Below are 26,628 nucleotides of genomic sequence, written 5' to 3'. Positions count from 1 at the left end.
TGTAACAAACCGACAGTCCATGTGGACTTACCATCTCCACTGTTTACTAATAAAAATATCGAATCGTAAACAAAAATGCATTTCTATTGGCCGAAGCTGTCGGAAGGAGTATGTTCACAATTTCTTCGAAATATTCCTCCCAAACAGCCTGCGATAAACAATGGAGTCCCTTGGTGAGATTCATTCAATTCATAAATTTCTTTAAATTAATAGAAATATGGCGTTCTTTAGACAATGGGCGAATGAGGATAATAAAATTGCACAGTGTAGTAAGAATAAAGACAGGTATGAATTTATCAAATGATGACTCTAGTTCAGGCGATTATGAGTACCATGAATATTTATAAAGATACTTTGGAATTGAATTTTTTCTTATTTGCAAAGAATTTCCAAAAGAAAAACGAATGAGATACAAAAAGGGCTCAGTTCACGTTTGGTACCCTGTTTAAGCCAAACGCCCTTACACAGACAGGTACATTGTACTCGTCTATTTACGTTTTATAATTTAATATTCAGTTGTAGCAAGTTAACGAGGTATAATAATGATTTTTTTCTAAGTTTCAAGTAGGACTACAATTAAGTACATCTGTCTAAATAACGGCGTATAATGCTGTCCAATTTATAATGATTCGATTGCCTTTTAACGAATACTTTCTCGCATAAGATATACATATTTTTAAAAGTATTTATAAAAATAATAAATTTATGAAATGTGGTATCTACGCCTATGGTAGATCAAACAAAATTGTCGGCAAGGGTTTTTATAATCTGCAATTGATATTGGAAGAACTATACACGTTTGACTTTACCATTATTTATTCAAGTGTAGAGCCCACATCTTAAAATGCATAAATACAAGACAAGATGAATCGTCTAACTTCTATCTCTTAAAGTGTCTGGTACCAGAATATTTTTTTTCCACTAAATTTTGGTGAATGTGAGAATTGACACTAGTGTCCTTCAATATATCTTCAAGTATATGGACTGTATTTTATTATAACAATGAGAACTCGTATTGAAACTAATTTATTACCATATTAACTTCATAAAATTAACGAACTTTGAAATAAATGATAATATACGTTATAATCTAATTGCTAAGAGAATAATTGTGACACTCAGACAAACCCTTAACCTAGTGGTTTCCAACCTGTTGGACTGTTTGCAAGGGAGGCTGCTATTTCCAACATATCATGTTTCTAAGATTTGTTTTTATGACATTTTAAATTATTATTTATTATAATAAATAAAGGGAGGCGCAGGGACAAAAATATTGGTAACCACTGCCTTAATCTCTTAACTTTCGGTGCTCTATGTTAACGATTATGGACACAGGATTGCCCAGTTTTCCAAATCTGTCTGGCAAAATCATTTGCAAGGTCAAATCGAATGTAACGTTACCATATGTTGTCTACAGAGAGCGCGCCCATGCCTTGTATTTATTTAGATTTAAGAGCAATTTTGTTTATTTTAGTTATATAATTAAATATTTGTAATTAAGAGCCTGAAGTGGAAACAAATATTAACATAACACAATGAAATATAGACACGGAGGAGTTGTTGATTTATTTATTTAGGGAAATAATGTATTTTAAAAAAACCTATTAAAAATCATAATTAGAATAACCAACAATATTTAAAATAGTTACATGTGAATGAATTTAAACCTAAAAAATAACAATAATCATCCGTATTGTCTATATTCACATATTAATATAATATTTTTAAACATCCTTCTTAAGTTAACATTTTTTTTTCAACTTCTTTAATTTATTCCCTTCACGATCATCACAGCTTTTTTTTCAAATTTTAATTTTTTTGAGATTGATGATTGTGGAAATTTATTCTTTTACGCAACTTGCAACTATTTTTTATAATATTATTTTATTTTTTCCTTTAACTTGCCGACAACTTCAATACCAAATTTAAGTGAATTTAGCTTTGCATAACAAACTTACTTGTCGAAATAAATCAAATTATTAGACGCAATTAACAGTCTAAAACAATCAAAATGTTTATTTGTCTTTTGTCTAAATCAAACCACACTAAAAGTACTTCAGAAAACACAAATTTTTTTGGGAAAATCACACAATATTTTACACCAACAGAATGTTAACAAACAATTCAGCACCGACGGTGACGTCTTCTATCCCCTCCAAAATTTCTAACGAAGGTTAAATAGAACTGGTATATTTCGCTTTCGATCAAATTCGATGGCGGGCTGTTATTATTGTCTGATGTAAGGCAATGAACTAAGTACACAGCTGTTTAGCGTAGGCAACCAAACTAGCACATTCTTTAATTCCAACACTTCTATATTTTTATTGATTCTATATTTGTTTTTTCGCTAAATTTCGACCTTATTTCCCTTTAATACTCTGTTTCATTCGCGTTTTCCTATCTTTTTCAATCATCACTCCTAAACAATCGAAGTGGGAAATCTGTGCTTATCTGTTTCAAGTTTTGTGAGTTGAATCTTCTCTTTTTTGCATTCAGTTTCATTAATAGCTACAGCACCATTAACGGCAGCATATAATATCACTCTATATACCAGATAACTAATTATGTCTAATATGGAAAATGGAGAAGATATTAAATTATTATGGGTACCAAGTCATTCAGGAATCTCAAGAAACGAAAAAGTGGATGAATTAGCCAATCAAGGAAGACAAGAAAATTTAATAAGAACTATGAATTACACTACCTTGATATATAGCAAAGAATCAAAAAAAAATTATGGAAAATTTGGATTCAGCTTTATCGAAATGAGAGCAAAATCAAAGGAAGAAATTTCTTCTCTATAGAAAATACACCTAGGAAAATTCCATGGTTTTAACAATGCTAAATTACCAAAGAACGTGATTACAATTCTCAGTAGAATGAGGTCAACACATTGGGACACTCCACAATATCTATATAAAATAAATGCTAAGGAAGATCCTTACTGTGACTAGGAACAATTAGGAGACTTGAACCACACTTTTCTTAGATGCACTTTCAGATCATCTCAAAACGACGAATTGCACAAAGAACTGCTTAAGTATAATCAAGCCCCCATTAATATCTATTCGTTGCTTTTGGTTCCAGTGTTAAAGTCAGTTGACCTCTTAGTCAAATACCTAATTTGAAATGGCTTAACACTTTAAGTAGACAGTAGGCGCTTATATCCAATTATATAATGCACAGATTAATTTATAATAGTTGTAGAATCGTAGAAAATACTGTCTAAAGCTATTTATTTTGTTTTTTACTTCCAGAAAGAAAAAAAACTTTCTTTATCCTAATCTCCCAGTGCAACCCTCTGTGTAATGTTCTGGATACACCACAGGACCCTTTAGTATTAACCTATTCCCATTTTGAAGGGCATGAACACTCTTCAAATAATCTGGTACCTAACAAAATACAGATCCTGACTGTATGTCGTTAGACAAAAATCCAATAGAGGAGAAGAAGAATCAACGGCAGCATCTACAGCAGCCAATATAGGGGTTCAAGCATCCCGGCTCTCTTTGGCTAAGTTTCATTTTCATTTCATATATCTGACATAAGGTCTAAAATTATTTTTACTGCTTTATATTCGTTCTAGAATATGCAGTCAACGATTTTTATTTATATTTATTAATAAATATTTCGTTTCGCATAGTTCCATTTCTTTATGTTTTTCAACTCTTTTTTTTTAAATTCGTTTCATTGAAAAGCTGGTATCATCCAAATTAGTATCAATTGTTTACTTCAAATGAGTATTAACACTATTTGGTATTTTTAATTGAGACTGAATATCAGTTACTTACTGAGGAAGGTCTCCAGCCAATGACTTGAGCTTATAGCCACAGATTCATAGCATCATAATGTCAACTTAAGTCGAACCAAATTTTACAGAAGGCACAAAAAACTTGACCATGAAAAAATTGAACGAAGACTTATTTTGGTTAAATGTTAAATGAAGGATTGAAAAGTGGCCACATATCAAATTTTGGAAAAGTAATAATATTTAGACTTCAAATTGTCACGGATTTAGGATTTAAGTGTTTTTTTGTTAGATGCGTTCAGAAATTATCTATCTAATGGTATCAAAGTGTTAAAATTTTCGAGTTTCTTCTTCAAAGTCTGCTACATTTGTAGTATCGACGAAATCTTCAAGCTCATATATGTTAAAAATCCAATTCTCTGAGAAACAATGTAATAATATCTGCAAATTGTAAAAGAAGAAAGTCTTCCAACAAAATAAAATACGAAATATAAACAACTTTAACTGTTTCAGTTATGATTACCGCAATTAAATAAAACTTTTTATACAAAAATATTGTTTTATTTAAAAAAATTTACAATCACATTCGCTAAAAAAGATTCAGTCATCATTCTGAATCAGTCAATGCTTCACTGTTTTTACCAGTTTCGGTGGCCAATAAAGTTTTCTGTTTTTTTGTGTTCCATTCCACTTTTATGAAGGAAAGTGTACCAACAACTGCCATCGTTAAAAGAATTGCTAACTGATAGTGAAGTAGTAATGATTTAGCCGAAATAAAGGTTATTACTGCTCCAATTGACTAAAATATTAACAAATAATAAATACTCTTGAATAATCTATTCATTTAGAACATCAACATAACTAATCAAATTTACATTTTCGACTCACTACCATTGGTTGATCAATATTTATTAGTAGCGACGTGGAATACTTGGTTCTAATATGGAGAACTTTTAGCAATTATAGTAAGCAAATTATGACTTGTATAACTATTGTATTGGAAGATGTGGTTAAACATCCTAGATCACCAAATATATATTATTTAGATTATGTTTTCGAAAGTAAATCACTTCGAATCTGTTAATATTCTCTACATTCTTTGAAGTCTACTTATTCTATGAATGATAGTTTGTGAACAATTAAGAACAGCAAGTTATTCGAAATTTGTATCAAATGAAATTAAGGTCTCAAATATGTTTATTAGTAGCGACGTGGAATACTTGGATCTAATATGGAGAACTTTTAGCAATTATAGTAAGCAAATGATGACTTGTATAACTGTTGTATTGAAAGATGTGGTTAAACATCCTAGATCACCAAATATATATTATTTAGATTATGTTTTCGAAAGTAAATAACTTCGAATCTGTTAATATTCTCTACATTCTTTGAAGTCTACTTATTCTATGAATGATAGTTTGTGAACGATTAAGAACAGCAAGTTTTTTGAAATTAATGCAAGTCTCAAACATGATTCCAAATATTGCTCTGTCATTAGGATCGATAATTTTTTGGTCGCATTTATAAATGAAAATGTGGATTCACATAAATATGTTGCTTTAAAAAAGTCATGGCAACGTTGTCAAACATTTGATTGTTTATCTTTTCTTAAAAATTTCTAAAAATTAGAATCTGAAATCAGTGACCTAAGATTTATGTCACATCCAATATTCCTTCCTTCCAAGTTGGGTAAATTTATAGTACTGAAAAAGTAGTACTTTCAAAATCAATGTTATCACTAAATGGACAAGCTCATATAATGTCAAATCAAATTCTTCGAGAAACAATTTAGCAAAATCAGCATATTTGTTATAACTAAGGTTTTTATCTTTTTAAGATTCATCAACCAGACTTTAATAATGCTTTAAATTGCATTGCAAGCATATTTAGTTTCTCTTTAGATCATTTGAAAACGATTATCACGTCTATTATTATTTTACTTTTATCCTATAGTTCCGATTCAGTGTATGTAAATTTTCTAATAGGGATATGAAATCATTTTAGCTTATAAATGTAGCCCACCTGCCATATTATTTCAGGAAGGTATGGATGAATGTGTGAATTGCAACATCCATAACATGCTCCAGTACTTTCACCCAACACTTGAGTATGTATAATAGAATTATCCTTGAACGAAGCCACTTCTATTAGCGATCATTGCTGGAGCCGCCACATCAGTGGTTATTGACACCAACTTACAAATTGAAAAATTCATAATTTTTATATAAATCGAAGATATCCTGATCTCTTTAGCGTTAATCATTCTTCTGTGGTCGACATATCTTCGAAAATCATGTGTATAAAAACTGTACAGTGCCGATATAATCTGTAGATTCGTCGAACTGTAGTGACAATATAATGTAATTATGTTTTTATGTGGAATATTTTCAAGATTTTAGCTAATTCCTCTTTTTCTACGCATAACGACATACTTTTTATGGGCTTCAATATTTCCAATAAAGCCTATTTCCATAGTTCCTCATATTAAAACGGTTTGTTATGTTCAATTAAAGTATCAGTAACTTTGAATGAGGCAATTGTACCATTCTTCGTGTGCGTATTGTATTTGGCAAAATTGGAAAAACCATTTTGTTGTGCAGTTAATTGTGCTTTAAGTTGGTTTTTATCAACGCTGTACCACGTGGGTAATCTTCTCCAATTTTTTTTAACAGTTGAAAAATATCTTTCAGCATTTGCTTTCTTAAGCGAATGAAACAAGTGCATTCATCTTGAGGTCTTGAAAAATCCCACTTAATACCAAATTCAACGGGATGTTAGTTTCAAAACAATACGAAATTTTTTTTTGATTGGTTAGCATATCCCCGCCTTATACATTAAGGTCCATTTCCGGATAATAGTTAAATTTTTTCAAAACCTTTGCGGTCGACGTGTTGGCCAATCCTGTCCTGCATAGACTATGAAAATTATTCTATTATCACTTGATAAAAATATTCTAAATAGTTAAATGTAATATTATCGAACGATATTTATTTTGGAATTTTACCTGGCTGAATTTGAAAATAGCGAAAGCTGGTGCACTGTTCTCCGAGTAGACTGTTCCCAAGAGAGACAAAATTTGAGTATTATAAATCGAATCTCCTAATCCTAGTAGAAAGGAACACAAAATAGCCAAGTACACGTTGCTGTTTATTATGGCGTTTTCGTCAGTGTCCGTAAACGGCGAATCATTAGGCAAGTTAAGGAATATTATACCGAAAGCTATGGCGTGAAGCACAAAACCCATAGCCACCACAGGATCTCTTCCCCATTTCACAGTTTGGCGGCCGAAAATACCGAATATTCCACCACCTAAAAATAAAATCTGAATTTCATTTATACAGGTATGCAAAGAACAATCAAATGTTCAGTAATCACACAAATCCCAAAATCGTAGTACATCAAGGTAAAGCAAATACCACTAAACTGGCAATTTATTTCTAAAAAATTTTTGCTCTTAAATCTAATAATAGATTTTAATATTAGGCGTACATTGTATAAGAAAAGTTTATTAAAAACCTCAGAAAATGTATACTAGTTTATTTTCAAGCATTAGCTCAAACTAAGGCTTCAACACTGTGGTTCAAATATTCGATAATAAAATCCAAGGAAAATATTAACATTCTTCTAATCTATTTTTGTGAAAAATGACAAAAATTTATTCTGTACGCAACAAATTAATTTTGTCAATTGGATTGAGATCTAGTTCAAGTTAGCTGGACCCATATTTTTTGCCTCGGTTAATTAAGTCATCAAAAGTTGCTCCAGCTCTTTAGGAGTAAAAAAATCAAATAAAAATTAAATTGAACACATTGAATATTCCTTTAGGAGGATGGTCCCAGAAATACATGACCTGACCTAGAGACACAATCTATACAGCATATGATCAACGTTGAAGACGACACGTTGTTTAGTATTAGTTTGGCAGCCATCAATAGTGAATGATTTCAGTGAAGTTGTAAACACGGAAAAAATTGGTTATTGTGATGTGAGACAATATTTTAATTTGAAAGGCATTAGCCCAACCAATATACAAGCTGAACTAGATTTTAGGTGATACTGATCCTTCGTTATCAACAGTGAAATATTGGATAGCAGAGTTTAAACGAGGACATACGATATACAAAGCATCGCAGTGGTGGACCAAATGAGGTGACAACTCCAGAAATGTTGCAAAAAAATCCACAAAGCGGTACTGGTTGATTGTTCACTGAAAGTGCGCGAGCTAGCAGACATAGTAGGCATACACCCAAAAACAAAAGAGCAATTAAAACATTGGGCTGAAAACGGGAAAACCGGCTTCAAAGAAGACAAAGACTGTTCCATCTGCAGGCAAGGTCATGGCGTCGGATTTTTGGGATGCGCGTGGGATAATTTTCATTGACTATATTCAAAAAAAACTATCAACGGCAATGATATGCGAACTTATTGCACTGTGTGTGCGAAGAAATTAAGCAAAAATGGCCGCATTTGGCTAAGAAGAAAGTGTTGCTTTATCAAGACAATGCACCAGCCCACACATTCATTATTCCAATGTACAAAATTAATGAATTAAAGTTTGAATTGCTACTTCATGCAGTCTATTCGACAGATTTAGTCCCCTGCGATTATTTTCTATTCCCAGACTTGAAAAAAGGGCCAGTGGTCAAAGATTTTCCAACAATGAAAAGACGATGTCGGCAGTTAGTGGCTATTTTGAGGAACTTGACGATTCTCATTATAAGAAGGATATCGAACTTATTGAATATCGCTGGAAGAAGTGTATGAAGGTAAAAGGAGGTTACATTGAGAAATAAATATAATTTTTTCCAAAATTTTTGTTGGGCCAGGTACTTCTGGGACCATCCTCGTATATTCCAGAACGCGAATGCAATGTTTTCCAAAAAATTAACCCTTGGACAATATAAATACACGCGTCACTTATTTCGGAGACAAAACTGGCTAAAAAATAGCATAAGTATTCACTCTTCTGATTTTGGAACTATAATGGATCCTAAATTTACAAGGTGTCCCGCATAAGTTCCGAAAAGCGTTGAAGCTTAGGCCACCTGTCTCTACTTCTTTTGGAAAATGATATTATTTTGTGTTTGACGAAAATCTACCCAGATATTCAACAATTTGTCAATTCCAAGCAGGCCCAAGTTTCTCATCAAATAATTCTGTTGTATTTCATAAAAAATAATATTTTTTGCCCTTTTGGGATATGTTTTGTGTAGTATGTCCGGATCGTTTTTGTATTTTTTGACTTTATACATGTAAATTTGAATCGTTACAAAGAATAACACATTTGAAAATGTTTTTCAATCGAGGGAGAACCCTCTCTCTCTCTCACTTGTGTAGGCTTCTCAAACTCTCGACTGGTTGTGCCGGCGTTTGTATTCGCTTCACGAGACTCGGCAAAAAATTGTTATGTCTTTCGCACAGGGGCGGCGACAACAATGTCTTTTTTGAGCAATCACAGCTAAGATACAAGCATCACAGGGAGTACCATCATTTTTAGCAGTGCCGCAAAATTATTTATAACTCCACTGGTTCCTTTTTACGAATTATAGTTGTGTTTTTAAGTTGTATTGCATTGGTAACAGCCCCTACAGACCCCCATCGTTGACAACAGATAGTGCGACGTGTACACTGTTGCCATGTCTAGAGTAGCGTCGCCAGAGCCGCATCAGTTGGACGCAGAAGGCCACCCCTGCCCTATAACGTAAAACACCATTGTTTATATATTTCATTCTCAAATCTAAAGTACGTTGAAGTGAGTTTTAGTTCTACAGTTTTAATAAACTCATTATGAGGTATAAAAAATTAATTGTCTAGCTCTCTATTTCAAGTTTTACTATTTGTAAGTTAAATTTCATCCAAATTCGTTTATCTCGATTTATGCTATTCACTAACAAACATCCAAACTTCCACATTCATAATAATAGTAGAATTAAAAGGGGTATTTTTCAGGCTGGAGCGCAAATAATTTAAATGTTGAGTGTCTTCCAGAAAGCACGAATTAAGTCAGTACTTATCTAATATTGACTTTGTGTAAACTGAGCTGACTCCAGAACAGTAGTACAGGGTCAATACTAAATTCAATATTCCCGCAATATTTTTGAAATCGGTGTCTTCTCCCTGCCACACCATGTCGAATCGGGGTCACGACACTAACCATGAACAAACTACAAATTTGTTACGTAGTCAACAGCGGTAGATACCGACAACCTGAATTAGTGCAACTATGGAAAAAATTAATAATAAATCGTAAAATTATAGGACGAAACAAATACGCGGATCAATAAATAAGAGGCATCAGTTTCTTTCCTGTCGTCTATACGTTTTCTTATCCAAACTCTTTTCTTTTTGGATATCTTCTGGTCTAGAATTTCTGTCAATTCTTCTAACAGAAAATAGTAACAATTTATCAAGATAATTTCGTTGTAAATTCTGCCGTTTTGAACAAAATTCCATGATTGCTGACAAACTTTTCTGGAGCCAACTGTAAATTAAACTGGTATCTAGTATATTGAAAGCGAGTTGCAGTTTTATAACCTCATTAATCTAAATTAATTCCAGACAAATTATTATTATAACCTCCTAAAAAGTCATTTTACCTATTGAAAAGTATACTGAAGGATGTATTGTCCATATTGTAGAACATGAAGAATGGTTAGAATAGTTGTTTGATTTGAATCATATTTACCTATAACTTCACCAGCGCCCATCAATATACCAGAAATTCCCACAAGCTCTTTACGGTTTTCAAATTTCTTAGTGAATCCTAGACAGGAACTATATATTCCACTGAAAAATCCCAGTTCCAAACCTATAAAATGGAAACAAATCTAATGCAGTAAATTTTTCAATATCAATTATGCTGGACGTAAAATGATCTGAATCTGGTGGTAAAATGATCAAAAGTTGTAATTAATTTAAATAGAAACATGAAAGTATATATTTAAATGTAATGTCTAAATCTTTTTATTAGGGACTGTATCAAACGATTATCGTTATTATCAACGTAGTCATCATTACAAAAAACCTTTAATGGATTGTCTATATCCTAACAAACAAGTAGTATTTGATTATTATAGTATTGATTAACTCTTACCTGTGTATAAGAAAGACAAACTAAGTAAACACATCCTTGATGTGAAGAAGAGTTTGACTGCTCCTGTGAATGCCTTAAGAGGTCCTTCATTATTAATTTTTTCAACATCGTCTTCTTCATCGTCTTCCTCTTCTTTCCAAGCTTTTGGAAGTAGAAACAATACGACGAGTCCTGCAATACCAACAGCAGATAACGTCGATATGACTAACGTTCTTGTACTTTTGTCAATTTCATCTTTTCCTTTAAAAGCAAAGAAGACGAACGTATTTCCAACAAACATACTGGAAGAGAATGAGTATATAATATATGCAATAATCAATATTTATAACCTCTTTTCAATAATTTTTAAAATTTGGGTTTATATAGACAAATGTATATCAATATGATTATGAAAAAAATAAAAGCATGAACTAAATTGAATAAATCAACTTTTAAGTTATATATCGAGCCAGAATAGAAAATAAGTGACTACATTTGAGAAAAAAACGGTGTATTCGATATCTCTGTATCCTTAAATGACGAAGACTCACAAACAAATATAGGTTCCATTGAAAAATCATTGCGTTTTCAATAGAAATTTCAAACTAATATTTGATACTTATGTGACATCCGTTACAGCATGAAATGATATTTTTTTATTTATCTCCACTCAAGTCTTTTGCTTGTTTGCGTTATTTATGCATTTATGAAGTATCAAATCGATTTCTACCCACTAGCCTATCACTATTTCTTCAAAACGATGTGCACCATTATTAAAAATTCGACCTTCTAGAAATCGTAAAGCATATTTTCTTACACGAAGATAATGTATAAGTGAATTTATTCTTGGGGATTGAACACCAAGAGTTGCCTCAATCGTTCATAACAGTATTTTCGATCATCGGTCTCAGTCTCTCAATGTTTTCAACAGTAACTGAAGAACAGAGCCTTCCGGCAGAAGCTTTATCCATCAACCTATATCAGTCCTCTTTCAAATTGGTTATACCTGCGAAACACATTTGCTCGTGGAGGACCTTCATCATCAAATTGCACATGCAACCGTTCAAAATTAACTTCTTTTAATGCCTATTCATTAGCATGTTCGCGACCACATTTTTCATGGCTTCTCTATCTCTAGCGGTATTGATCAATGTCTGAATATCTATACCCGTCCACTGCCTCACATTCCGCAACCATGACATCCTCTTCCGTCACAATCCTCTCTTGCCTTCAATCTTGCCCTCGACAATCAGCTGCAGGAATTGATATTTATGGCCTCGCATTATATGGCCAAGGTATGCAATCTTTCGTTTCTTCACGATGTTAAAGAGTTCACGGTCTTTATTGATACGCCTGAGAATATCCTCATTTTGGCAGTCTATGGTATCTTCAGGATTCTACGATATACCCACATTTCGAATGCCTCTAATTTGTTGATGTTTTTTACCTTAAGGGTCCAACTCTCCATCCCGTAAAGAAGCACTGACAAAACGTAGCACCGCACAAGTCTCAGTCTAAGATCAAGATCAAAGTCGGTAAATGTAAATACATTTTTAAATTTTATGAATGTACTTCGAGTTTGTTCAATTCGGCATTTTATTTCACCTCAAAATTAACATCGTAATCATAGTAGGTAAAAAAATATATGATATATAAATAAATTCAGTTCTTTGGAAACTGATCTCACCGCAAAACAGGAGGAACTTAATTTTTTAGATAAGGCGACAATTTGTAACTCACATTTCAAAGAATAGTCTGAGTTATTTAAAATTCGGTGATGCCATGTCTATCTCCTCTAGTTTCGTGTTATCTGAAAATATACAGAATGGCCCTCGTATTTTATCTTTAATTTAGATAAAAATAATTTATGAAGATCAGATTCTAATCATAGTAAGATGCTTTCTCAAGTGTTACTTAAAAAAGCTTTTTTGCAATAAGTTAATATTGTGTTAAAATAATTGATCGAATGTTGGAAAATTTAATGGATCTAGCTTTATATTTGTAAATAGATTGACCACGTATGTTATTAATATGTGAAGGAGATCATGGTTGAAACCAGGAGAAGCTTCACGAACACTTGCAAAACCTGTATTGATAGGATGGAAAGTGTTGGTGAATAGATTGTTACTATCAACAAGTAATATAAAACTAGTATTTTTAAGCCAACCCAATAAATCACCCAATAGGTTCAGAAAGTCTTAGCAATATATACGATTTTTTGCCCAAAAATTGTTTGGCAATTTGGTAACTCTGTGATTCAATATTGTATGAAAAACTAAACTTTTTACTTCTTATACGTTTTTAGGTCTCTTTTCTATAAAAATCTGTTTAAAATAACATGATAAAGATCGAAGTAAGGCAAAACGTCAATTTTTACATGTTATTTTAAACTGATTTTCATAGAAAAGAGACCTAAAAAATTATAATCTTTTCAAGTTATTGAATAATTCCTTTTTTATATGATATTCGAACTTTACATGTTTCTTAATTACTTAGCATTTCTTGCAACATGCTCACTTTCATGTTTTACGAAACGACCAAGATTTGTTTGTTACGGACAATAATTATTCTTATTTGTAACATTAAGCCTAGAAGTTATTACATCATGCATATTTTATTAAAACTAGAGTTAGTCAAATTGGGGGGTATGTATTTATCAATTAAGTAAAATATGAGAGATGAACCGCTACCATATTTTTGTAGATCGGACTTTAGAACTTCTATGAATTTCTACTTAACTTCTGGTGGACTTCAATGAACTTTAAAATTTAAATATGATTTCCTATGTTTGAAACATGAGATCTAACTGACTTCAAATGAATTCTACTTAACTCCCTGTTGACTTCAATGAACTTTCAAATTTAAATATGACTACCGGTGTTTTGAACATGACTTCCAACTAACTTCATATGACTTCTACTTAACTTCCCGTGAACTTCAGTGGATTTTAAAGGATTTCAACATTTAAATATGAGTTCCTGTGTTTAAACATGACTTCTAGCTGATTTCAAATGAGTTCTATTTAACTCCCTGTTGACTTTAATGAACTTTCAAATTTAAATATGACTACCGGTGTTTTGAACATGACTTCCAACTAACTTCATATGACTTCTACTTAACTTCCCGTGAACTTCAGTGGATTTTAAAGGATTTCAACATTTAAATATGACTTCCTGTGTTTAAACATGACTTCTAACTGATTTCAAATGAGTTCTACTTAACTCCCTGTTGACTTCAATGAACTTTCAAATTTAAATATGACTTCCTGTGGTTTGAACATGACTTCCAGCTAACTTAATATGACTTATACTTAACTTTCCGGAAACTTCAATAGATTTTTAAATTTATATATGAAATCCGGTGTTTGAAACGTGACTTCGAACTAACTTCATAGGCTTTTACTTAACTTCCTCTGAATTTCAGTAGACCTTAATGGACTTCCAAATTTAAATATGACATTCTGCGTTTTAAACGGGACTCTCAACTGACTTCTACTTAACTTTCCATGGACTTTAATGGACAAATGTAATTTGTAACATGATTTCCTGTGTTTTAAACATGATTTCATATGACTTCTAATTAACTTTTCGTGGACTTTAATGGACTTTCAAATTTAAATAACAAATGACATTCAGATGACTTATAATGATTTCCAGACGACTTCTGCAAACGTTTAGATGACTTTTCTATTACTTCCACGGTTACAAACTTTCTATTGTCACTACTGTCAACAGTACAATATAAATAACTGAAAAATTCTCTCGATTTATTTTGCTTTAATTAGCAAGTGTGATATATTGTATGCCAAAAGCCTTATTACAATCATTATATATTAATGTGTAAATTAGTAGAATAGTAGAGCTTGCTGAGAACAATAAAGTTTCACGATGCAAAATTGAGAGAATAAATTGAAATGGTACGAGATACTTGGTAAAATGAAGAAAAAATGAGAAAACTTGTTGGTTGTGAAATAATTAACCAAACAGCTATAATTTTTTTATTATTATAACAAAGGATAATACTAATTTTACGAAAGACATAACATTAGTTGCATTTTTCTTAGATTGGATTAAATATAATTACTAATTTCTATTAAAAAACAACAACACTATTTCATAAACTAAACTACTGATACTCGTATTCTATAACATAAAGCTATAACTACTCAGAAGTTTTTTATTTTGATAGATTCAGTTTTTGACCAGGTCCCCATGTACATAGTAACATCCAAGGGCATTTGGTCAAAGGCTGTGGTTCACCTCAAGATGTTGTTCTTAAGCGATGTCTCAGATTATGACCGGATTTCCGATTGGTTTCATTATGACTGTTCTTTGGTATTCTTGTGTTTGTTTTATTTATTTTTTCGACTATTTTGTGTCGTTACATAGGACTTTCCAGGGGAATCTTTTAAATAAATTTTTGAAGCATATCGTACTTTAATTTTTCGTTGTTTTTCTCTGGAGGCCAGCAAAGTGTCAATTTTCAAATTACAGGGGATTTTCCATGTGAAAAAATGACTTTTACTAATGAGAAAGAAAGCTTTTCAACATCATATTTTGGGAGGTAGTTTTAATTTAATATTTCTTTTATGTTTTCGTTTAAAAATTTTTAAGCTTTTTTACATATTTCTAAAAGGTTGAAACTGCATTCCTGTTATCTTCTTCAAAAATAATGGGATGATTACCAATATTTTCGTAAGAATCGTTAGCAAACCCATCAATGTTGAGGAAATTGCAATTCAATTATGTGAAATTCCCAATTCTTTTCCTTCTTTTCGGTTTCTAACTTTATACTAATCTGTTGAATGTGTATCAGAGCATTTTTCAATGCCTGTCCAACTGAATTCTTTGAATTCTCTCCGGAAATTGTGCTGGGTCTCAATTTTACTTTACTTTTCTTCGTCATAAAATGTGCTCTTTTCTTCTCTAGGTAATTTCAATATTCCATTTTAACTATTGATTGCGATATTGATTGCTTGCATTCGATCAACTCTACACTACAAGATTTTTAACACGTTGATAACTATAGAGAAAGAGTACTTCTCAAAAAGCTTCTCACAACACTGACTGCATATTAATAAAGGTAAAAATAATTCAGAAAGCAGCTCTAGTTCTCAAATTTACCTTTATTATTTTTCACTATTGATAGATAACTATAAAATCACAAAAAATCCGTTAAGACAGCTGATGTCTTCACATGACTTTCTTGTCACTTCCATTGATTTTATCCTGACTTCTTTCCGATTTCCTCCCAACAGCGGTTAACCTCTGGGTTAAATTTTAATAATCCACTGAGGAATATGATTGGCTAGATAATTTACAGTAAGCACTTCAAAAATATGATTGTAACAAATATTTTAAGTGGAATTACATCAAAAATCAATTAATAAAAGCAATAGGTAAGCAATTCTAAAATTTTTTTAAATAGTTACGAAATATTTCCAAGAAAAAATTATTTTTCATATAGGATGATGTATTAGAATTTTTCAGTATTACCTTAATTGCAGTAGAGCCCAAAAAATTCCGGAATTTCTTGTAATTAATTTCTTTGTAGAATTGAGTGTTAAATAATTTCCTTGACCCGTCCATATCATAGCTGCTCCAATCCCCATAAGTGCGCTGCACAAATACATACCCCAAACCTTTGGGGCTAGAAATTGTAAAATGAAGGTTCTGAAATGAAGCAAATAATTAATTAATAAGAACAGGAAATACGGGTAAAACTTAACAATTAAACGAATTGTTATCTCATTTGTGATCAGTATACTATAACAAAAGACTGACGCTTAAATGACGCCACGGAATTATCCAGATATCAGTCACCAATTTGAGTAATTTATGGACGACTTCGTCATTGGAAACTATATAATTGTCTTTAACTGTAGCTGGTCATCTGTATTTCTTTATTAAAATAAAAATAATCACTATTCAAAACCATTCTTCAAACATTTTTTAAATGATTTCTTCATAATAACCGTTTTTATTTTCAAATACGAGAAGACAGGAGGCAGTTTGGAACGTAAAGACAATAATAAACACCGGCGTGTTGTTGTTGTGTCACTAAAGAAAATAATTTAGCCCGAATCAAAGGACCATGTAAGTGAATACTACTAGTGACTACAACTAGGTCCACATACGAGTGGAATTTACTTTCTCCTGATACGATATTTTTTTATCTTTTACATCGTAACTATGAAATAAAACATTATTTTCCTAAAGCAGGAGATTTAGTTTATTGAAATGCGGTTACTGTTTTAATGGATTTATTAAAATATGCACATGATCAAAATCACTGGTGATTGTTTATAGACCCCTCAAAAACTAGTTCGAAATAAATAACGGAAATGAACTTTCTCAGTGTCGGTTGCTCATGGTTCTTATATAAAAAAGACTAACGAAAATATAAGATTTCTTCTTGGAAAAATTGAATACAGTAACCTCACCAGAGTGGCTCAAGTGTAAATCACTGATCCACAATATAAAAATTTTTAAAATGGTCCTCAAGTAAACTCTGGTGACAATGTTTCAACACCGTTTCACGATGGCTGTGGATTTATATATAAAAAAACAAGAGAAATTCCCCAAAAAACGGCAACGCTTTCCAAAATTTTCCCAGGAAACCATAAATCAAAAAATGACAAGACAAAGACTTAATTTCTGATGTCATATAGAGCTTTAAGGTGTAATGTCTTTAAAAATTCTGAACTCTCCTCAGGATTTCTTTTCAGCAAATTTGTGTGCTGTGAGTGACAGACAAGACGTTCCATCAGGATAGTTCCTTAATGGAGAAGCGCTATAACGGGAAATGGAGTCCATGGTATTGCTGGAGATCAAAAAGTCACTTATAAACATATATATGAAACTAATAAAAGCGAGTTTGAACAATATTAATAAATCTTAAGTAAAGCAGCAACTTTCACTTTGTAGTTTATAATATACAATAATAGTTGCAAACCTTCTACCGCTGGCGCTTGAATTCCAATGTTTTTATGTACAGATAATTTATCTGATTAAATTCATTTTTAGTTTGTTGGACATTTGAGATTTATTTAAAAATGCGATTAATATCACTTACACATATACTGTACCACCCAGAAACATTGAGAACTTAGGACCAATAATACTAATGACTGACGGCGCTGACCAATTGAATATTGAAAAAAATGAATAAATGATGGCCTGGCTATAATATGCGTCTCCATTGTAGGAATGATCTTCTTTTTCAATACTATCTGTGATGGTTTTCTGAAATTGAAAAATAGTGTAATTATTTTAATATGATAAAAAGTATGTCACTCGAATTTTTTCATTTGATATGGTTTAGTCAATACATTTAACAAATAACGTAGGTATGTGCAGATAGTATAAATACCTTATCATAATTATTTTCATAGTTTATAGATTCGTCATATTTTTGTATAAAAAGCAAATTGTTTTATTAGCTAACTATATTAAATAGAAACATAGATATGCTCACACTTAAAGGGGTTTGGCGATCATCATCATTACCATCTTGTATTAATTTCAAATTAAATAAATATTAATATTGATACGAAGGTTATATCAAAAGTAATGCTTCCATATTTTCTCACAAATAGAAAACATTGTTAGTTATTATTAATTTATACATCGTTGAAAAGCTTACATTTTCCAACAGAGTGTGAAGAGTGTGCTCCAGCCTTTGTATTCCTAAATCTTCCTAAATCAGTTGAGGAAGCGTTTGATATCTCCTTCATTATTGCTCTGGACCATTTACGACCATTTACCGGTGAGTAAAACGCGTGTGTAAGAAAAACACGGAGTTTAAATTGAGCATTTTACACGGGTGTTTTCCGGTCGCATGCAGTCGCGTCAGTTGACGTGTCGACGTTTAAAACGCGTGAGGTTGCGTAAAAAACGCCCGGCGGTTACTGCATTCTATACCCCTTTGAATGTCTTCAAAAGTTGTATATTTTACAATTTCTGCTTGAGTTCATTGTCATCCCAGGTTGCATGAAATAGATAAGAGGTACCCCCTTCCGATGTCAAAACACAGTCACCATAACCGACTTCGTTTGTTCAAATTTCTTTGGTGGTAGTGAACCAGAGTGATACCTTTGATGAAATTGTTGTTTTATCTCAGTGGTGTAATTAAAACACTTACGTTTCATCTCCAGTGATGATAGAGTCCAACAACCTCTACTTGTTACCTACCTCCAAACATTGTGGAAGAAATTGGCAACACAGTCAGTGCGCTGCTACTTGTATGCGTTAGACCGGATCCGAGGATCTTCCGAGCACTCACCTTGGGATTACTCAACATTTCCGTTTAAAGTTCTTTTAATTGTGCCATTGGGACCTTCAGAAATGAGTTCAACAATTACACGGATAGTGAACCTCCGATCTATGAGTAGCTCACGTTATCTTCTGGACAACAGTATCCGAAACCGGGAGTCTTCAGCAAAAGATCTGCACAATTAGCGAACGTGCTGTACGGACAGAAGGGTCTCCACGAGTGGTAACTGTCTTCCATGGAGAACTCGAATTACTGCTCGAATCTCACACTTAGCGTCAACATCGACTAACACTTCCTAATGCCGACAAGGAAACACAGAGCGACGTTTCGAATCGCGGATGGCATGCTAGAGAGTGAGTGAAATAACTGCGCACGGCATTGTTGTCGAATTTAGCATAGCACCTTCCCTCTGGGCTGTAGCTCATTACGAATCTTACTTTTAGTACAACCCTCGTGATTAGCAAAGCAGGAATGAAATGCCAATCAGATAATTAATCACATAATAATTACAAATTATTTGAAATACTTCTATCCTAATGTCCATGCTATCACGTAACTATCCCTGTAAGTATAGTTCAGGAGCGACTGGTTTTAGTTTTAATTCCATTCAGTTACCCTTCTTGTTTGATAATATTTCTCAATTTCTGATTTTTTCCATTCTCCATATTTCAAAATTTCTGAAATTATGAAAAATTTAGAATAGCAACGAAATCTGCCAAATTGCGTAAGTGATATGTAGCAACCTGTTTCATCGACTATATTTTTCGAAATTATTGAGTTAGTTTTATCCTTTACAAAGCTGTTTCCGCACGTTTCAGGTGTCTTTCTTCGTTTGCTAAACAGTACATGGCGAAATTTGTCTGATACTGCTTAAGGGGCCATATCCATCTGCAATTTGAGTCTCGTGTCTACTCTTGTGACAATTTTTAATTAGGTGGAGATTTATCATTAGTTTGTTACTTGACAAACAATGATTAATTTAATAATAATCTTGATCGTTAACCCTACCCTTATTAGGCAATATTTATTGTTTACGCTTTACTATTGTTCAATTCTATAAATTGATAAGCGTTCCTTGAAATACCTCAAAAAACAGTTTAATTCAACTGTCTTTTAATAAAAAAAAATTTTGTTACTGGCAGCTAAACTAGGGGAGCAGAATATCCCTTCTTCACATTTTAGTGTTGGATGCGAATGTAAAAGTGATCTTTTTCTAAAATTGGGGCATTATAGTCAAATTCGAATTTTATACGAAAACGTAACAACAAGCACTTGACGTGCAATCAATATTTAACCACGAAATTTTCATGATGCACACTTCAACAAAGCAACTGGAGTTGTCCAAAGTGCACAAAAGATTTTATTTGTTTTACGAGGATGCTTTGATGTCTAGTTAGCCTAGACCAGTTCCATACATAAACCATACCATTGTAACGAACAATAACTTATTAGAAGTGTCAAAAAGGTAAACCAGAGTTACGCAATAAATTTAAAGAAAAAAGACATCCGCCGAAATTCTGAAAATCGAAATATTGAAATATCGAGCCATCATCAAGTACCTGTATTTAAAAGGGATAAGAGGTAAGCAGATTTACGAAGATTTACGTTTAATACCCTTGGTGATCAATGTCCTTCGTATGCGATCGTGATCGTGGACTACAAGCTTCAAAAGAGGTAAATTTTCCATTGAAGATGATGACCAATCGGTCGGCCAAACATGATTTTATCAGAGCGTCGAATTGGGCTAAAACGCATATATCTGAAGCTAAACCTAAAAAGGATATCTAAATATTCCATAAGAACGCGTTCAGCTTATAGTTCACGTTAATTTGGACATGAGAAAAATTGCTGCAAAATGGATCCCCAAATGTTTGAATGTTGACCAAAAGCGTACAAGGGTAGAAGCATCGCGTTCGATCTATGCTCGATTTGGAAACGATGTAGACTTAAAGTTCTTAAACCGAATTGTTACTATGGATGAGACTTGGGTACATTTCTACGATCCAGAAACAAAGCAACAATCGATGGAATGGCGACACTCTGGTTCTCCAAGACCTAAGACGTTTCGTGTCCAAAAATCTGCTGGAAAAGTTCTTGCTTCTGTTTTTTGATACTGCCATGGAGTAATCATGATTGATTTTTTGGATAAGAGTAGAACAATAACTGAAGATTACTCTTCGACATTACTAACCACTCTACGGGAAAAATTAAAGAGAAAAGACGCGGAAAGCTATCCAAAGTTGTTTTGTTTTTGCAGGACAACGCCCCCACACACAAATCTCATGTTGCCATGTAAAAAATTCGTGATTTATGGTTTGAATTACTCTCCCCACCCCCCTTATTCGCCAGATTTGACGCCATCCGACTATAATCTCTTTCCTCAGCTGAAAAAAAGTTTAAAAGTTTGAAAATTTTCTTCCAACGAGGAGGTAATGAAAGCTGTGGAGGTCTGGTTTGCGGAGCAACAAAAAACAATTTTTTTTAAAGGTCTATAGACGTTGCAGGTTCACTGTAATAAATGTATCCAATTAAGAGGAGAATATGTTGAGTAATTAAATTATTGGACATTTAAATTTTGTTTGGTTCTATAGTAGGTTAAGAATTTTTCAATATATCCTCCTATTTGTTCGTTCTGTTTCGCAATTTGTTATTATAAAAAAATGATGATTTCCATTCCGAGTCCATTCAGGCTTTCTACCCAACCGATTTGCTTAATTTTTTTTTTTAATGAAAGGTATTGATGCTCAGATCAGCCATCAACCATCGGATTTCATTTAATTTTAACCATTCTCAAGTTATACTCAAATGCGATTTCCCCCTGTACATTACTTATGGGAGTTTTTCACATACACACATTCTATCCTCAATATCTCAGGTTCTATTCAAGATAGAGACTTCGTTTTGGTTTAAGAACACTCGCTGAAACACCTTCTTTCTTTTGATTTTTTGAATACCTAAATTGGTTGAATTCGAGAGGAGCTACTAGGCGCGGACATTCAATGTGGAGTTATGGATTTTTGTAGGTTTTAGGCAATTTTTCTACATTCAAAGATCTATATCTCAGGTTCTCATATAGCTACAGAGTTCGTTTTGGTTTAAGAACACTTGCTGAAACACCTTCTTTCTTTTGAGTTTTTGAACACTTAAATCGGTTGAGTTGGAGAGGAGCTAGGCGCGGACATTCAATGTGGAGTTATGGATTTTTGTAGGTTTTAGGCAATTTTTCTACATTCAAAGATCTATATCTCAGGTTCTCATATAGCTACAGAGTTCGTTTTGGTTTAAGAACACTTGCTGAAACACCTTCTTTCTTTTGAGTTTTTGAACACTTAAATCGGTTGAGTTGGAGAGGAGCTAAGCGCGGACATTCAATGTGGAGTTATGGATTTTTGTAGGTTTTTGGCAATTTTTCTATAATCAAAGATCTATATCTCAGGTTCTAATATAGTTACAGAGTTCGTTCTTTTCTATTATAATGACTTCTGACACTTATTTAATGGATTCGATGCGAGCGAAGCGGGTAAAAGCTAGTTTGTTATTATTTACCCCAACGCTAACAACGCTCCGTAATCCATTCTATTTTAGTTTTCGATTTTAACGCTCTTGACACGTGTTCCCAGATGTGGGGTGTACGCCCTACAGGGGGCCAATTCGATTGTAAAAGAGGGCAATTTGAAAATGGACTCAGTGCACAATGGAGAGAAAAAATTAAATTCTTGAATAATTGCGGTCAATAAATATTATAGATTCGTTTGACAAGACCAAAAAATATCAACTGGTTTTTGGCGTCATCAAGTTAAGCTTCCTTCGGCAGATGGCATGCTCCGCGAAGAACACCGAGCGCTTTATTATTTGGCTAAACAACGCAGTTGTTGTCACCTGAATCAAAGAACTTTAATTTATGAAGAAGAAGAAGAATGAAGTTGAAATCATTCGTGAAGAATCTGTGATCCGATGGTGCCTAGCAAAATATTAATTTATCCTTTTTCCACCCTGTAGTGCCTATAACTACCATCGATTTGGACCCCAAAAAAACCTCTCAAAGAGAACCGCTTCATTTTGGATGAACAAGTGGAATACACAGTACAGAACTGGCTCATTGCCACACGAATTCTTGGAACTGGTCATAGATATAATTGGGTTTCTAATTATATGTTGAAATTTTGGTATATATTGAATGATCAAAGTATCTGTTTCTAGACATTTATGCTGTTTGTAGAAATTCTAATATCAAAACTATAATAAAACGATGCAATTTATCGAAAATGTTGCAATACAACAATATATCAATAAAATATAAAGATTATTTTTCAACAAATACAGGTATGTTTCATTATTTTTACATTTGTTCAGAGGCATTTTATTAGTGTAAATAATGAATATTTATGGCAGTATCATACTATCGATCTTTATATAGAACAGTCCAAAATCCAAAAGGATTTTTTTTTAACTAACATGGAATATACGTTGCATGAGGATAATCTAGCGATCTTTTTTCAAACAAAACTCCCCTCATTTTATCTCCATTTACTCCAAGAAAATAACTGAAACAAACGACATAAATCCCACTCAGCAATTAAGGTGTTTTTAGTCTAACGTGTACGAGGATGGTCCCTGAAGTACCTGGCCTGACCTAGAGATGGCGGTAATTGCTTGAAAAATACCACAGTATTAGAAAGTACGCAATCTAAACAGCAAATATTTCAAGTTTGAAGACACCACGTTGTTTAGTATTTGTTTGGCAGTCATCAATAGTGAACGTTTTCAGTGATTTGAAAACATGGAAAAAATTGGTCATTGTCATGTGATAACTTTCATTTGAAAGGCGTTAGCCCAACCAATATAAAAGCTGAACTAGATTATACTGTGCTTCTACTGCTCCTTCCTTATCAATAGTAAAATAATGGATATCAGAGTTTAAAGGAGGCCGTACCACTTGCGAAAACCAGCGTCGCAATGGTCGACCAAATGAGGTGACGACTCCAGAAATGTTAAAGAAAATCCACAAAACTGTACTGGATGATCGTCGACTGAAAGTGCGCGAGCTAGCAGACACAGGCATTTCAAAAAATACGGTACATCGCACATTAAGTGAAAATTTGGACATGAGAAAGCTGTGCGCAAGATGGATGCCGCGTTTGCTCACCACGGAACAAAAACAGCGTCGTGAAGATGTTTTCATCGAGTGTTTGGCAACGTTTCACAGAAAAAATGCAAAATTTTTGTGCCGTTTCATAACCATGGATGAAACGTGGGTCCATCACTTCACACCCGAAACAAAAGAACAATCAAAACAATGGACTGAAAGGGGAGAACCGGCCCCAAAAAAGGCGAAGATCGCTCCATCTATAGGTAAGGTCAAGACGTTGGTTTTTTTGGGGATGCGCGTGTGATAATTTTCATTTACTACCTTGATAAAGAAAAAACTATCAACGGCGAGCTTATTGCAACGTTTGAGCGAAGAAATCAATCAAAAACGGCGACATTTGGGTAAGACGAAAGTGTTGTTTCAAAAAACAATACATCAGCTCACACATTCATTATTGCAATGACCAAAATGAATGAATTAAAGTTTCAATTGCTACCTCATGCACCCCATTCGCCAGATTTAGATTCGCCTCGGATTATTTTCTGTTCCCAGACTTGGAAAAATGGCTTGGTGGTCAAAGATTTTCCAGCAATGATGAGATAATGCGGGCAGTTAATAGCTTGACGATTATTATAATAAAAAGGGGAACGAACTTATTGAACATCGCTGGGAAAAGTATATGGAGCTGAAAAATAAATATTATTTTTTCCAAAATTGTTTTGTTTTTTATGTTGGGTACTTTTGGGACCATCCTCGTACACATCTAAATTTGAAGTTACCTCTAGTATTTCATTTGTACAGTTTTTTCAAATCGATGCCAACAAAATCATCATTTTATTTAGTATAGTTCTCAACCAAATATTACTCAAGTTTTTGATTGTATTTGCTCCTTTCGTGTAAGGTTCGCTTCCCTGAGTTTTCCTAGACATTTAGTACTGGATATATTTGTCTGTAGTTCTCCCAAACTATTTTCATTCTCTATTTGTGTAACCATGTTTACGAGGTGAGAAATACGTGAATAGTTTGATTGAATACAAAGTGATGAGGTTACATAGAATTATAATCAATTTCTTTAAAATTACTTTTATTCATCACAACATTGAACCCTATGACTGCATCTTTAGTTTTCTTTCGATATAACATTCATACATCTAAACGTATTGGTACATTTTCTATTTTCTGGGAGATCCCGTTGCATGGTACTGAATTTTGTGAGTAAAGTGGTCTTTTGATTTCCCTCACCTGAATAGTTCAATGACAATTTTCTTGCTTTCTCGCTTCGAGACGACCGAGGAATTATGATAATTTGTTACGAGTCGTCTATTCCTTTCACGAAACGCGATCCTTAAATTCTTCAGAGTATAAACCTCAAGAATTTGTATGTTTTAGGTCATGAATATGCACAACTGAATATGTACGTACTAAAGTATGTAATAAGTTCATTGTACTTAAAACCTGTACAGAATGGAATTTTTGTTATCAAAATTTTAACTTTACCAGCTGCCCTTGCATTATATTGAACTGCTTTTACGAAATATTTGTATTCAAGGATCATACGATAACAAAATGTATAACTAGTTTATTTTCGTTAGTTCTTCGAGCCACTCCTTGAGATTTCTTAAATAACCTTCTAATAAAGTAGATACCTACAGAGAGTGAGAGTGGCCAACGGTTTCTTAGAATATTTACAAACCATTCTTTCAAGTCCACTCTTTTGCAATTTGCCCTAAGGTGATAAGCTATTGCTTGGACTTACAGAAATGTGAAGACATAGCACCCATGCACTTATACTACGTACTCATACTAATATTCTATAATTGTGTAGGGTTAACAAAATCTACTTTTAACTATATGAGTCTACTTGTTTCATTATTTCAAGACGCTGCTCTGCACTTCTCCGTTTGGTTAAATCAATCTGAATTCTACAATCACTTGTTAACTGATTTAGTTTGAATGTATCGAACATTTGGTGCTCCAGTAATATTGCAATCGAATAATGGTAGAGAATTCAGTAATTAAGTCATATCCGAAATATGCGCCATGTGGAAATTTCTTAAGTTAGTACATGAGAAGCCTCTTCACAGCCACAAGGCTCCATTGATAGGGCCAACCAAGATTTACAGAATAACTACATAGATGAACGATAAAGATACAAATAAATAATCAGAAGGTTCACTCTTTGTTAAGTTTTCCAAGAATACTTCATACCACGAAGGAATATGCCATGAAGCCATGTTTGGCATTAAATCGGAAAGAGGGGTAGCGTATTTTTTGTCTAGGGAACAAATTGCAAATATCGAAACTGAAGAACAACTTGAAAATATTGCCAAAACTTTTGAAACCGGGAACAGTTTGAATAAACTGGTAATATTTTTAATAAAAATCACATTCCAAAAAAATATATTAAAGACTTGTAATCTACCACGTCTTCACATCAAGTTTTGA

The 26,628-nt window shown here is 33.0% G+C and overlaps 2 protein-coding genes across 3 annotated transcripts in view; both read right to left on the bottom strand.

The window, feature by feature from the left end:
• The window catches only part of LOC130443817 (arrestin domain-containing protein 3-like), a 28,896-nt gene extending 26,749 nt beyond the window's left edge, over window positions 1-2,147 (bottom strand). Inside the window, exon 1 of one of the 2 annotated variants that reach the window (XM_056778670.1) lies at window positions 1,959-2,147. The gene's annotated coding sequence lies outside the window, so the exon portion shown is untranslated. The remainder of the gene's footprint in view (window positions 1-1,958) is intronic. The other variant, XM_056778671.1, reaches the window with a different exon arrangement.
• A 2,140-nt stretch (window positions 2,148-4,287) lies between these two features.
• Window positions 4,288-26,628, bottom strand: part of LOC130444435 (UNC93-like protein MFSD11) — a 34,431-nt gene continuing 12,090 nt past the window's right edge. The window contains exons 2-7 of the mRNA XM_056779558.1: window positions 17,895-18,064; window positions 16,316-16,492; window positions 10,842-11,122; window positions 10,434-10,556; window positions 6,753-7,057; window positions 4,288-4,547 (exon numbers count right to left, since the gene is read on the bottom strand). Coding sequence (XP_056635536.1) covers window positions 4,356-4,547; window positions 6,753-7,057; window positions 10,434-10,556; window positions 10,842-11,122; window positions 16,316-16,492; window positions 17,895-18,064 — 1,248 coding nt within the window. The 3' untranslated portion in view covers window positions 4,288-4,355. The remainder of the gene's footprint in view (window positions 4,548-6,752; window positions 7,058-10,433; window positions 10,557-10,841; window positions 11,123-16,315; window positions 16,493-17,894; window positions 18,065-26,628) is intronic.

The sequence above is a fragment of the Diorhabda sublineata genome, chromosome 5 (assembly GCF_026230105.1).
Source record: "Diorhabda sublineata isolate icDioSubl1.1 chromosome 5, icDioSubl1.1, whole genome shotgun sequence".
Lineage (NCBI taxonomy): Eukaryota > Metazoa > Arthropoda > Insecta > Coleoptera > Chrysomelidae > Diorhabda > Diorhabda sublineata.
The sequence above is the reverse complement of the archived record's forward strand: the minus strand, read 5'-3'. Positions and strand labels throughout refer to the sequence as shown.